Here is a 16,075-nt window from a genome sequence, read left to right as displayed (position 1 = left end):
AGGTATTTAAAGAAAAATAATATACGAAAAACCTGGAAAAACAATTTCAAATCAAATAGTTAAAGAATGACTATTACCCACATTATCACAAAAAGCTTGTTTGGATTTGGAGAGGCAGGGGGACTCTGGGAGGTGGGAGATTTGGAGGGAGGAGGACACAATATAGATAAACAAATTTGGTTCAGGGTAGACCCAGAGAAGGAAAGCAAAATTCCTCTAATGATCCCAAAATTCCCATGGAAACAAAGACTCCTCTTTTTAGTAACAACCTTCTTTTGGCATTGTTATATGACTACAAAACATCACATACAAAAATCTCCAAAGAATTAAAAATGAGTATCACCCAAAAGGTAAAGGAAAGGTACAAGGTGGGTGTAAAGAAGATGCAATATATAACCAATAAAAAACTTTAAAGAATAATATTTGTAAAAAATATTATCAAAGAAAGATATGATAGGAATGGCAGGAAAGGGCTGGTCACACAAGGTGAACATTTAAAGTGCTCCACTAGAAACTACTAATTTCAGGAAAAAACAAGCACACTGGGTGGATACTCTCTGACAAATTTATGAGAAAAAACAGACATAAGTCAAAAAGGATAGAAAAGCAGAGATGACCTGCATCATTGAAGAGAACTTCCAAATCACTGAGATCAACTTAAATATATTTATTGATCACCTCTATGTGCCAAATACTGTTGGGGCACTCTGAGAGAGTATCACTAAAACAAATTATACCATTAAGGAGTTGTAATGCTAGGTAATTATCCTACTTCATTTAATTTGTCCTGCTGAATTTAGCATTTAAAGAAAGTTAACATAAGTTCATGAAAGAAAATTAAGATGTTCATCAGTCTGGAAAAGGAAATCTATAAAACAATGAAAAATGGGTACATTAAATTTGGATGCAATGCCAGAGCAGAGATAGGGAAGAGCTACAAAGAATGCTTTGCTTTAATAAAGTACTTTATTATCATTAGGGCATGGCATTAGTTAATTCTGTATCTGACATTTCTATGAGTCTTTCAAGTCTGCAAAACATTTAAAGTATATTTCATTTAGTCTTCAAAATAACAATTGGCAACAGTTACTATAGTTATTTTCATCTCTATTTTATACATTGTAGAGGACCTCAGATATTGGGGAAGTCTGAGAAAAATATACTTGAAGCAAAGATATTTACAGCAGAGTATTAACTCAATGTGATTAATGAGATGATGGTTCTCTAGTTCACATATACTTAGTACTTAGTATGGTAATGTAATGGTTCTCTAGTACAAACATACTTAGTGTGCTATAATGATGTAATCATACTGAAGTATTTAAGGGCTGACAGCACTGGAAATAGAGACATTTCATCTATGACCATCCTCCTGGTGACTCTCCTGCCTCCTGCACTCCTCCACTAAGACCAAAGCTGGTCCCAAGATTCTCCAGAAAGCTAGCCTGGACATTACACTTTGGTGCCCAATGTGAGGTGCCAAAATGTAATGCTCAAGATCAATCTCAGACTCCAGACTCCAGAGAGTCCTCGAAAAAGCTAGCCCGGGCATTACAATACATAAGGAAAGTAAGGCTTAAAAAAACTAAGTGAAATATTTCCCTAGAGACAGAGAGCTTCTGAAAAAGAGTGGGGAGGAAAATTACTTATGCACATGCACTAAATATGATACCATAATGAGCAACAAAAATATACAGAAAAAGAAAAGAATAGTAGTAGGTAGGAGTTTTTAATCTTGAATTATGTTAACTTTTTTTTCTTTTATTATGATCATTGGTTTCCATTGTAATCCTATGCCAAAGGGGTCCATGAGACCAAAAAAAAAAAAAAAGTCTGTAGCAGAAACATCCAGAAGTACATAGAGACAAAATCTAAGAAAAAAACTGATAACAAAAATCATTGCTTCAAATATCTACATGTAGGTCCCAATTAGTAGAAATAATAACTCCTGTGAAATGGCTATATATGGTCAAATTCACATTATTCAAAATCATAATTACATAAAATATGGTCATTAGCCCAGTTGAAATAGGTGAACTAAATAATGCAACATCTTCATTGGATTCATTATTCACACTAATCAGGACCTAGCTGCATATGCAAATTAACAAATAATAGGTTTTTTAAAAAGCTTACGGAAATAGATTTCCTAATACAAGGGTGTAGAATGTCCTATGGAGCCATAAGATTCTCAACATCATTTGTTAAGGCAATGGCAAGCAAATGCCATTAGGCATAGTTAGGTATGACAACCTCCCACTGCTTGAGTTGTATAAATTGATAATTCTGTATGGCCTGCACATGCATTATAAATATCTAAATGGCCCTTGGCAGAAAAAATTATCCCCATCCTTGTCTTAATGAAAGGAGGCAAATATAATCATATAAATCAAAGCTATCTTTGAGACTTGATGGACTAAAACCCAGAATTGGAATTTGACTGGAAAAGTAAAATTTATTTAAAACAAACAGAACAGGTAAAACCTGTCTATTTGTGGCTAATAGGATGTAGTGCTAGTATTATTATATATTAACATCTTATCATCATATGGGAACTCCTGTTTGAGAGATTACCTGTATCAATGCACTTTAGAGTCTTAAAGAGCTGCCTGAAGCAGGAATGCCAAAATCAAGAACAATATATTAATATGATCCTAGGCTGAATTGTATTTTTATTTATTTTACTGCACATTCCCCTAATCCCTGGACCAGGAGTCTTCTAATCTCAAGCACTAAAAGGCTAAGTATGCCTGATATTCTATTATATTGACTATATTATATATTTATAAATTGAAGTTGCTCAAGGCACAGCTGATTATGCAAAAAGTCATGAAGATCTCATTTCAAATGTGACCTCAGACATTCACTCACTGTGTGAACCTGGACAAGTCAATGAACCTCTGTCTTCCTCAGTTTCCTCATCTGTAAAATGAATTTGATAATAACATCTACCTCCCAGAGTTGTGCTTTTCAAAGGAAATAATATTTGTAAAGAACTTAGCAAACCTTAAAATGTTATATAAATACTAGTTATGATGATAATGATTATGATGTCAGAACCTGTGTTAGTGACTTTTTTTTTTTTTTTCCTCTGAGGCAAATGAGGTTAAGTGACTTGCTCAGGGTCACACAGCTAGGAAGCATTAAGTGTCTGAGACCAGATTTTGAACTCAGGTCCTCCTGAATTCAGGGCTGGTGCTCTATCCACTGCACCACCTAGCTGCCCCAGTTAGTGACTTTTAAGTCCAGTTTACAGACCTATCACCTATCCGTATCCAAATTCTTATGTGAGAAAATCCAGTAGCCAGGGAAGCGAAGAACAGTGGATAATATTTGGCTCACTACTAATGAAGACAGAAAAAGCAAAATTGTTATAGGAGCACACACAGAGCAGTTGCACAAAGAATCTAGGAAATAGGTCCCAAGCACAGCCTAAAAAACATGATATAGCAGTGATTGAGGGCTTCATTTATCTGGGCACATACTTGGAACTTTTTTCTACCAAGAGCCAGGCAGCTAATAATCTCTTGAACTGATAATAATAATTTGCTCAGTTAGTGAACAGGCATGTAGTAAGCACCTACTCTTTACTAGACACTGGATAAATAGATATTTAAAAAGGCAAAGAGAGTCCACCATTGCGTTCCAGGAGCCCAATGTCTAATAGGAGAGACAAGGGAAACAACTATGCACAAACAGGATTAGTGCAAGATAAAGTGGATAAGACAAACAAAGAGAAAGCACTGGCATTAAGACAGCAGGAAAATTTCCTGAAGAAGGCAGAATTGTAGAAGCAAGAGGCAGAGATGATGAGGGAAAGTATTCCAGGCATAAGGGACAGTCAATGATAAATTCCAAAGTCAAGTGATGGAGAGTCTCAGGCTAGGAGTCTAGTGTTAGTAAATTACAAAATATGTGGAGGGGAGTCACATGTAGGAAGATTGGAAAAGGCAAGATGAAGATATATTACAAGAGCTTTGAAGGCCAGACAGCTGGAGTGATAGGGAGCCACTGGAGTTGATAGGCAGTGGAACATGGTCAGATCTGAGCTTTAGGAAGATTAATCTGATAGCCAGGGGGAGGATAGACTACAGCACAGAAACCTGAGGCAGAGGGACAACCAGAAGGCTACTGCAATCGTCCAGACATGGAAGCGATAAAGCATGGACCAAGAAAGCATCAGTTATAAAGGAGAGAAAAGGACATCTATGAGCGATGTTAAAGAGATAGAAGCAATCATTTTGGCAAGATATTTATTGAGTATTAAGTGTGAGAGAGAGTAAGGAGTAAAGGATAACACCCAGGTTGGAACCTGAGTGACTGGAAAGATGGTGATATCCTCCAGGGGAAGAGGAAAGTAAGGAAGGAGGGGCTTGGAGGAAAAGAGAGTTCAATGAATGTGAGAAGTTCAATAGGCAGGTGTAGATGTGAGAATGGAGATGAGAGGTAAGAACTGGATAAGCAAGTGTGATAATCATCAACATAGAGAGGATAATTTAATCCACTGAACCCAAGAGATCTCCAAGTGACACAGAAGAGAAGCCAGGACCTGGATGGATAGGAGGCAGTGGCCACTTAAGGGGTATGGCCTGAAGAAAGAACTAACAAAAAGAAACTCTTCTGGATCTGATTGTCACCACAGAGAGGAACTTGTGCTAGGATATAAAGGAGACGGAACCTTGTGGAGAATGAATCAATCTAGAAACATCTATGAAGCACCCACTATGTGCTTCAGCATCTATTGGGCATTGTACCAGACAATGCCAGACACATTCGGGCACAGGCACCTGACCTCTAGGATATTATCTGGGGCAAGAGGAAACTTGCACACAGAAAGTAAATACAAAACATCTTATTCTTAAAGCAATTTTTTTTTTTTTTGAGCCAACTTGGGTTAAGTGACTTACCCAATGTCACACAGTTAGGAAGCATAAAGTGTCTTGAGGTCTGAATACCTTGCTGTGATCCTCACATAATACATACAAAGTAATTTGGGGACACAAACAGCTAGGGGCAACAGGAAAAGCCTCAGGTAAGTGGTGACATGAGTTGGCTATGAAGGCAGCTAGACAGTTTAAGAGGCAGAAGTGGGAAGTGGATTCCAGACACTAGGGCAGAGAAAGGAGAGATGCTAAATGGGGTATGAGGTACAGGGAGTTCCCCAATCTGGCTGAACCTTCAGAGGGCATGAAGAGGAGTCATATGCAAACATCCTGGACAGACTGGCTTCAGCCTGAGCGTTCTCAATCTTCTTTTGTGTCCTTTGATGGCCAAGTGAATCCCATGGATCCCTTCTCAGAGAAAATGCTTTTAAGTGCATAAAACAAAATACACAAGACTACCAAAGAAACCAATTATAGTGAAACACATTAACAACATTTTTTAAACAAGTTGAAAGGCTTCAGGTTAAGAATTTCTGCTTTAGCCAGATTGTGAAGAGCTTTAAATGGCAAACAGAAGAGATTATATTTGATCACAGGGTTCAGAGAGAGCCCCTGGAGTTTTCTGAGCAAGGAAGTGACTTGGTCACACCTATCCTTTAAAATGATCATTCTGCTAGGATAAAACAGGAGACTTGAAGCAGAAAATCCAATTGAGAGGCTATTAAAATAATCCAAATAAGAGGTGATAAGATTTGAATCAGAATAGTAAACTGACAAGTGGAGATTTATGGTGGCTGAGAGATATAAGGTGAAGGTAACCAGATAATACTTGGCTAGAATTTGCATAAGGGAAAGTGAGAGAGAAGTGATGAGGACTCCAAGGGAAAAAACCATTTCTCAGTTTGAGATAGAAAATGGAGAGAAAAGTAGATATAATCTGATATATTTTAAATTTTTTGAGAGCACATTTCCAAGAATTTAAAGGAAAGGTAAGTAGCCTCCCATAAAAAAACAATTCTATGATGGAAGTCAAACTTAGAAGGAATGGATAGCACTCCAAATATACTTTTAAAGACACAAAAAGAAACCATCCTAATGAGGAAGAAAAGAGGGAGTTCCTAAAAGAACCAATGTGGTTCATTTCAGATTTTTAAAAGATATCTATTTAAAAAAAAAAAGAAAGCAAGGACAAATTAAAGAAAATGAATTTAAAAATACCACAGAAGCTCATAAGAAATGAAGGGTAGAAAGAAAAATCTAAGAACAAAAAGAAGGGTTTAACAACATCAAGGAAAAAAATGAGGATCAAAAAACAAAGATCCCTGATCGGGGCGCTTTAAGTAATGACAATGAGGCCTAAGAAAGGACTATGCTGCTTAATTCTTGGAACATTTCTGTTCTTTCCTCTAAGAAAGAAGTTTGCACTGGAAGGAATGCTACAAATAACCAGGGATTGATACTGAAAATAAATAAAGTGAGAATATCATGACAGCACTGTTTCTCATTATTGAATTCAAGCCACCTGAACTATTACATCTTTGGGTATTGAAAGAACTAGATCATGTGCCTGCTATGCTACTGCCAATGATCTCTGAGAGATCAGATCACAAAGATCAGATGAGATTCCACAGGTCTGGAGAAGACTGTATGTAATTTGTTATTCAGTGTGTTGTTAGGTTAGAAGGCTTTTTTTCCTCCTGTTCCTCTTTCTCTTTAAAAAAAAAAATTGTTACTATGGATGGAAGGGGAATTTCTGGAAAGGAACAACAGAAGATGGAAGGAAATTGAGGTGAAATAAAAATAAGAATAGCAATAAAGAGCTAATATCCCAATTTTCATAAAAGAGAGGAGAAAGAAGTACAATTTTTTTTTTACTTTGAGTCTTAGAAAAATTCTCAATTCTTCTAGAAAAGGTGGAAATAAGTGGCCCTGTTCTGTTTAACACCATTTACTATGACTTAAATGAAGGTAAAACTGTATGCTTAGTAAATCCACAAATGACACAAAGCTAGGAGGGAGAGTAGAGTTAACACAATGAATGATAGAGTTAGCATTTTAAAAGATCAAGAGAGGCTAGAATGTTAGGCTAATGTGAATAAGATGAACTTAACAGATAAAAATGTAAAGTCAGATTCAAAAAAATCAACTTAACAGGTGAAAGACTGGGGAGATATAGTTAGACAAGTTTGGAAAAAAAAACATAAAAGGGTTTAATAAACTCAAAATTTCACTACCAATCTAGGCACAGTGCCAGGTGTTACATACACTCACACTCACAAACTCACGGTAGACACATAGTTATACATCACATACTTATACTCATACACAGTCACACATATACAAGCACAGTCACTGTCACACACATCTATACTCAAATACACATATACATTTAAAACACATATTCCCATTCTTACACACTTGTACATACTCACAAGTCATACTTATATATACTCATATGTATACAAGTCCCACATACATGTTTATGCTTTCATACACACCTTGACTTACAATGGAGTCATACACATATACTGACAGTCATACAGAGTCACATATACACACACACACATCTACTTCCTCAGATATACACATACTCATGGTCATACACAGTCACACATACACACATATACTTCCTCAGATATACACAAGTCATTCACTTATACACATATACTGACAGTCATACACAGTCACACATACACACATCTACTTCCTCAGATATACACACTCATTCATTTATACACATATACTGACAGTCATACACAGTCACACATACACACACACACACATCTACTTCCTCAGATATACACATACTCATGGTCATACACAGTTACACATACACACATATACTTCCTCAGATATACACATTCAGTCATACAGTCACACACACATATACTTCCTCAGATATAGTCATTCACTTATACACACATACTGACAGTCATACACATACACACATACACTTCCTCAGATATATACAGTCATTCACTTATACACACATACTGACAGTCATACACAGTCACACATACACACATCTACTTCCTCAGATATATAGTCATTCACTTATACACACATACTGACAGTCATACAGTCACACAACCTATATTCACTGGAGTCACATACACATACTCACAGTCACACAAATACACACACATATACTTCCTCAGACATACACATTCAGTCATACAGTCACACACACATATACTTCCTCAGATATAGTCATTCACTTATACACACATACTGACAGTCATACACATACACACATACACTTCCTCAGATATATACAGTCATTCACTTATACACACATACTGACAGTCATACACAGTCACACATACACACATCTACTTCCTCAGATATACACAGTCATTCACTTATACACACATACTGACAGTCATACAGTCACACAACCTATATTCACTGGAGTCACATACACATACCCACAATCACACAAATACACACACATATACTTCCTCAGACATACACATTCAGTCATACAGTCACACACACATACACTTCCTCAGATATATAGTCATTCACTTATACACACATACTGACAGTCATACACAGTCACACAACCTATATTCACTGGAGTCACATACACATACCCACAGTCACACAAATACACACACATATACTTCCTCAGACGTACACATACTGCCGGTCATACTGTCCCAGATATACTTACATTCTTACACAGATATATCTCACAGACACTTATACACATATTCACATTCAGGAACACGTCCTCTCACACACACACATACTCACACTCAAACATCCATATACTCAGTCACATACACACACATACAGACTCAGACATGCACACGTAGTCACTCTCAGTCACAGTCATGCTCACACTCACAACCCCCCCACAAACACCTACAAACTCATTCACACACGCTCAGACTGTCGCATACTTACACGCTCACACACACACTCATACACATACTCCCCCACGCAGACACAAACTCGGTCACACATACATACTTACACACACACACACACACACACACCCGGGCAGAGGCCCCACCAAGTTCCGTCCCGTCCGGTCAGGTCCCATCGGCAGGAGCCTCCGGGGGCTCGGGGCCGCCCCCTCACACGGGCTTGCCCGGGCTTCCTTCGCTCCGGAGCTTTTCTCCGGGTGGGTCCTCCCATCTAGGGGTGCGGCAGCCCCGGGTTCCCGGGGTCAAAGGGTAGGCCTGGCTCCGGGCCCGGCCTCCCCCTCCCTGGCTGCGGCCTCCTCTGACACCTGTCACGGCGCATGAGCGAAGGGTCGAACCTCCGGATCCCAGAGGTGCCTGGCCCCACTCACCCCAGTCTACATCCAGGCTCTGAGAGACAGACCGGCTCGGGCTGAACGGTGGCTCCATGGCCCCCGCGGCGGCGGCGGCGCCCCGACCCACGCCTCCTCCAACTACACGTCTCCTTCCCCAGAAACTCCGTGACTAATGTCCGGGAAGCAGCGAGGTACCAACAAAACAGTGAACACTGCCGGAGACGGGGGCCGCAAGAGGACAAACTAGCTTGTCGTCCGACCGCGAACGCTAACGCAACGCCAAGTAACACCGGCTGGGAACCATGGGGTGGACTAAGGGCGGAGCGAGGGGGCGGGGCCCAAGCGCAGGTCCCTAAGAATTCCTCCCGCTGCAGCGTCCCCTCGAGGCAGAAAGCTACGCGACACTCTTCCCGCTGGCCCTTTTCTTGCCACTTGCTTTTTTTGCAAGCTAGGGGACATACCCTCTCAGTCCCTCCCGGTATTCTTCTTTCTCCAGCATGCCGCCTGCCCCATCCGACCGCGAGTTCCTGGAACCCTGGATCGGCTGTTGCCTTTCGGGGTCTCCCCAGGCGCTCAAAGCAGAGGTACCCGTTATGGGAATCAAAACCCTGTGGACTTGTTTGGTTGGGAGTCCCAGATTAAGGAACAGAATGGATTTCAGGAGATGCTATTCCCCCGTAGGAAAGACTGATCCACCCACGCACGGAAAAACGTGTACAGTATCAAGTACTGTCACTGTCAATTTACTGGATACTGTATCTTTCTGCACGATCTTTGCAGCAGAGAAGAGAACGTTAAAGCAAAAGCGTTGTGAGAACTTTCTCCCTTAGGCTTAACCCTAACCCTTCGATATGCACCCACTAAAAATAGCTTCCAAAGTAACAAAAATCAATCACTCCTTTATCAAGTTCACCTTAAACATATCCTGGTTTCCTTTCCAGAATCAAGAACGACAAGCTTTTGAAGGATCTACTTATACCAATAATAAACCCTAAATAAAACGATACTCGCTCGAGTTGAATAAAAACTGATTCAAGAAATGAGATAGGGTCTTTTAAAAATACATTTTGAAACTTTAAAGACTATTTATTCAGCGAACGCTAAGTGGAAGAACAGACGGCAAAGAACCAATCTCTCTAGGACAAGTAGGAATCTAGGGGGCAGGAACGGAGAAAGAAGTAAACAGCTCTCAGAATTCCCCAAAGCTCCACATGGCTAGATGATTACAACCCATTACATAATACAACCTATGCAATCAACTTTTATGATGGCAGTCCGTACTGAATTCTGGAAATCACCTATTTTTAATATTTCTCCCTCTGTCATCATCTTTCTAAAGATTGATAATGATTTGATATGGAATTTTAAAAATTTAAAAAGTATTCTTGCCTTCAGTTATAAATACAAAAAGAGAGTGAAAAACATGTGAACACACCTCAAAGCACACAGAGTATTGGGCCTTGTATGCAGTAATTTAACAAAAAATGTGTTTTTTCTGGTAATAATTTTTATTTTTTAAAAATTCATTTTAAACAAATACAAATCAAAAAAAAATTCCATGTACATATAGAAGCTAGGAATCAATAAAAAAAACAATTCCTATTTCACGAAAATTTATGAAATAAATTCTACAAATTGTTTTCAAAACTACTCAACCTTTCTGTGCTTCCTTCTGGGTTTTCTTTTGTTCTCTACTGTGTACTTTTTATTTTTATTTTTTTCTTTTTTCCTTCCCTCCTACCAAGGCTTTAATTAAAGGCAAATATATCTATCTATCTATCTATCTACATACATTTCTATAAAGATGCACAACTATATATATATATATATATAAATATATATATATATGTAAAAACATGCACGTTTCTATTTGTCAGTTCTTTCTCTGAAGATGGATAGTATCTTTCTTCATAGGTTTAAGGCTTTCTGTGTTTTTCTAAATCAACCAACTCTTCATTTTTTTATAATGCAGTAATATTCCATTACAATCATATCCTATTACCTATGAGGTTTTCCCATTTTTTTTGCTTTCCTTCTAATCCTGATTACATTGGTTTTATTTACACAAGAAATTTTTTAGTTAAAAAATGAAAATTAGCCACTTTGCACTTCAACAGTGTATTTCTTTATAATATAATATTTCTCCTTAGTTTTTTGGAAATTCTTGTCTTTTGTTCTTCCAAGTGAATTTTGTTATTTTTTTCTAACTCAGTAAAATAATTTTTAGTAATTGGAATGTCATTTAATTAATAGATTAAAAAGTAAAATTGTCATTTTTTATTGTAATGGTTTTACCTATTCATAAGTAATTTATATTTCTCCTATAATTTAAATCTGACTTTATTTGTATAAAATATTTTATGTTTTTGTTCATATACTTCCTATATCTGTTTTGACAGATATATTCTCAGCTATTTTATACTGCCTAGTTATTTTAAATGTTCTAAAAAGATATTAATGTGAATGACACATAGTATAGTTCTCTTTCAATTAAATCTCTTTTAACTTTAACTCTATTACTGAATTCTCTCATTCCTGAAATTACGATTCTTCTACAGCCCTCTTTTTTTAAGCTCTGTGTGTCTCTCTCATTTTTAGATTCCAAAAAGCTACCTATTGTTGAATTAAGATTTTTAATCCTATTTATGTTCTAAGTTATAATTAATTTTTATGTACTTCTCTCCATCCTATTTTCCTCGCTAACCTGTTTGCCCTATTTACCCTATACACCCTTTATTTTTCTACTTTAATTCTGCCCATTACCTTGTGCTCCTATTCCTTAATCTACCCATCTTCTAAAGAATCCCTCTTTTTCCCTCCTTACTCCCTACCTTAACCTACCTATCTTTATAAGAGTTTCTACTTTATGCTCCCTCCTACCTGGTTCTTACTCTATTCATCCTTCTAAATGTTCCTCCCTTATTCTATCCCCATAGTAGCTATACAAGGTTTGGTTCCTTCTCCTTTGCTTATTCATTTTTATTTTATTTTAGCAGCTTATTGTTATAATCAAGTACCAGCCTCAAGGTATGGGGAATCGTGTCCCAAATCTTGGATCCTTCGGTTATTTTTTGAACTCTGCCCCTGGGCCCAACTTTGAGCTCTCCTTTCCATTCCTAAGCAACAATGAGGGCCCTTAGTCATGATGTCCCATAAATGCTTTTGCTTCCTGTAATCTCTCTGTGACTGTAAACTTCAATTGTCCTCTGTCCTGAAATTGTCCTCTTCCTTTCCCTCAAGTGCCCACAGATAACACAATCTATCCCAGTACTCTGCACTCACATATGTTAATTGGTTCTCTCCTGCAGCTATAACTCTGGAAAGCTTCTGGTCAACACAGCTATGCTCAGTGTCCCTTTAGTGGTAGGTCCTTCTGTCTTTTCTTACTCAACCTTCTGACCCCAAAACTGTAATGTGAGGTGAAAGTTCTTAAGGCTGAGGCTGACTGCCTATCCAATTGCTCTGTGCTTGTTATTCATTGATTCCACAGTTTGCCTGAAGATGTTCTCACTTCACTCAGAGGAAACCTCCACTCCTGGAAGTAAGGTCTTTTCTTCTCAAATTATCTTAGAAAGACAACTAATTTACACTAATTTTTATGCTGCCACTGTGTTCACTTTGAGACGATGTTTTATCTTTTTTTTTTTTTTTTTTTGATGGGTAGAAGAAATTTGGAGAGCCTAAAGTTTTCTGACTTATTCAACCATCTCCTCATAATCCTTTTCCAAATGTTATTTAAATGAGCCAAAAGGCTTCATTTTAAAATATAAAAATATATATTGACATGCAAGGGAAGTTTACCTAGTTTCAGCTTTTTTTAGAATTCCATACCTAAGATTCAACATAAGATGCTCCCAATCACTTCCTAGGAAGACACCTGAGAGAATTTTTGAAGATACTGTATTAGCCACAAAATCTCAAGACCTTAGAATTGGAAGGCTCAGAAAAGCAGGTAGCTAAACAATCAATCATGTGATGCAGTATCAAGTGCAGATCCAGTTTGCTTACAGTTGAGCAAAGTGAGGCAAACTGAGGTTAAGTGACTTGCTCAGCATCATGCTGCTAGTAAGTGTCTGAGATCAGGTTTGAATTCATGAATTGGAGTGTCCTTGACTCCAGGGTGGGCACTCTGGGTCCTGTTCCATCTTGTTGCACTTTCCTCATCTTTAAAATGGATATAATAATAGAATTTATCTCATAGGGCCATTGAAAAAATTAAATGAGCTAACAGTTAAAGCACTTTGTAAACTTTATAATGATATATAAACACTAGCTATTATTATCAAAACAGAAATCATCTCCAAAATATATCAAAGGATCATTTAAACAGGCTCTGTTTGAAGACTTCCAGTGAGGGAGAATCAAATATCTTTCTTCCAAGGCAGCCTAATGCATTTCTGAACACTTCTGAATGTTATTAAGGTTTTCATTTTTTCATTTCTCCTCTCAGCAACTTTCATGCCTTATTCCAGGATCTATCCTCTTGAGCCAGGTAGAATAAGTTTAATCCCTTTTACATCTTCAAAAATTTGAAAATAAGAATCATTTATTCTCTCCTCCAAGCTAAATATTCCTAGAGCCTTCAAGTCCATTTTACTTTGGCTTGATCTCCAGTCATCTCCTAATACTGGCCTTGCTACTCTGGGAGTACTGCAATTTGTCAGTGTCCTTTACAAAATATGGCACCTGTATTCAAACAAAATACAATAAATATGGCTTAACCAAGGCAAAGTATAGAAGAATTATCACCTCCTTTATCATGGACAATTTTACTTTTTAAATGTAGCCTGTTAGCAATTGAATTTTTTTCTTTTTTTTTTAGCATTCATGTCATATTGTTAACTCATATTAAATTAGTAACTATTAAAAGTTCCACATCTTTGTCACATAAACTACTATCAAGACATCCCATGCCTTGATTATCTGAACCCACATGTAGGACTTTAACATTCATTTCTCTATTAAATTTCATCTCATAAGATTGAACCTATTACTCTAGCTTAGATTTTGAAAGACCAATTAGGATTATAGATCCAAATGTGGAAGGATATGGTGTTTAATGTATTAACTATCCTTCATTTAATGTCATCTACAAATACAATAAATATAATCTTTGTATTTATTCAAGTTATTTATTTTTTTTAAGTTGAATACCATAAGGTCTAAAGGGAGATTCTTGAGGCAAATCACTATCAATCATTTTATAGAAAAAGAGTGGGATTGGAGTAAGGAGAAGGAAAAGTACAAGTGAATATGAAGGAGAGAATGACACAATTAGCCATTAACTATCCTATTGGATACCTATTGCAACTCCAACCCCCAAGGCATCTTCCATCCTGCCTTACCAAAGTGGTCTGATCATTTCACTCCCTGTGAACTCCAGTGACTTTCTATTATCTCTAAGATTAAAGACAAAATCTTCTGTTTGATTTTTAAAAGTTCTTCACGTAAAGAATTTTGAAGAAAGTTTCTCAATTGAAAGCCTCATTTCTTAATTATGTAGGAAACTGAGTCAAATTAAAAAAAAAAAAAAAGAGCCATTCTCCAATTGAAAAATGATCAAAAGACACGAACTTTGTCCTTTGACCTACTAATACCATTATTAGACAAGGAAGGAAAAAAAAAAGAAAAGAAAAAGGACCTATATCTACAAAAATGTTTATAGCAGCTCTTCTCTCAGGGCAAAGAATTGGAAATTGAGGGGATGCTCATCAATTGGGAAATGGCTAAATAAAACTGTAGCATGTGACTGTGGTAATATGGAATATTATTGTTCTATATAAAATGATGAGCAGATGCATTCTGAAAAACTTAGAATGTTTTCTATTAACTCAAAGTGAAATGTACTATATACACAGTAATAACCAAGTTGTGGAATGATCAGCTGTGAAGGACTTTGTGATTCTCAGCATTACAATGATCCAAAACTATTGTGAAGGACTTATGATGAAAAATGCTATCCATACCCAGAGAAAGAACACATTGAATCTGAATACAGACTCAAAATTTTTTTTCGTGGTTTTTGTTGTTGTTGTTGTTGTTGTTGTTTTAGGGAGATTTGTTTTCTTTCACAACATGACTTCTATGGAAATGTTTTGAATAATTTCACATGTGCTTTCTCAATGTGGGGCAGAGGTAGGAAGGAAAAGATCTGGAACTCAAAGTTTTTAAAACATATTAAAATTGTTTTACATGTAACTGGGGAAAATAAAAATATTAAATGAGAAACAAATGTTCTTCACAATTTGGTCTCTTCTATTTTTCCTTTAAAAAAATTTTTTTTATTCTTGAAAAATTCTTTTTTTTACTTCCATCTCTATCTTTTAATTAAAAAACATCTTCCCTTTACCATTTCTTCCATCCCTTATCAATACAAAAAAAAAAGAAAAAGAAAAAGAAAACCCTCATATCAAAGACGCATAGTGAAATAAAATTCTTATACCAGCCACATCCAAAAAACATTCTGCGTTTTAAGTCCAACATCTTGCTGGAAGGAGGTGTGATGTGTAGCATTCTTTGTTATTAGTTCTGTGAAGTCAGGGTTTGTCATTGTCATTGATAACAATTAAAAGGCAAAGTTATCAAATGCTGTTATTGTATGAATTGTTCTCCTAGTTGTGCTCATCTCATTTTGCATTGGTTCATAAAGGTTTTCTGAAATTATCAATTTGGCATTGATTAAGGTGCGATAATATTCCATTAGGTTCACATACCATAATAGGTTTAATCATTCCCCAATAGGTGGACACTCCTTTACTTTCCAATTCTCCACAGGATTGCTATAAATATTTTTGTACATATGGGTTATTTTCTTCTTTGGTTTCTCTAGGACATTATGCCTAGTAGTAGTATCACTGAGTATAGAGGTAGGCACAATTTAGTAATATTTGCAGAATGGCTAGATAACAGTGCATGGGTATGCCTT

General features: G+C 36.9%; 1 protein-coding gene across 2 annotated transcripts in view; it reads right to left on the bottom strand.

The window, feature by feature from the left end:
• The window catches only part of ATF6 (activating transcription factor 6), a 180,041-nt gene extending 170,684 nt beyond the window's left edge, over nt 1–9,357 (bottom strand). For both annotated transcript variants that reach the window (XM_074266443.1, XM_074266444.1), the window contains exon 1: nt 9,187–9,357. In XM_074266443.1, coding sequence (XP_074122544.1) covers nt 9,187–9,244 — 58 coding nt within the window. In that variant the 5' untranslated portion in view covers nt 9,245–9,357. The remainder of the gene's footprint in view (nt 1–9,186) is intronic.
• Between the last annotated feature and the right edge of the window lie 6,718 nt (nt 9,358–16,075).

The sequence above is a fragment of the Sminthopsis crassicaudata genome, chromosome 4 (assembly GCF_048593235.1).
Source record: "Sminthopsis crassicaudata isolate SCR6 chromosome 4, ASM4859323v1, whole genome shotgun sequence".
Lineage (NCBI taxonomy): Eukaryota > Metazoa > Chordata > Mammalia > Dasyuromorphia > Dasyuridae > Sminthopsis > Sminthopsis crassicaudata.
This window is presented reverse-complemented; position numbering and strand designations above follow the sequence as displayed.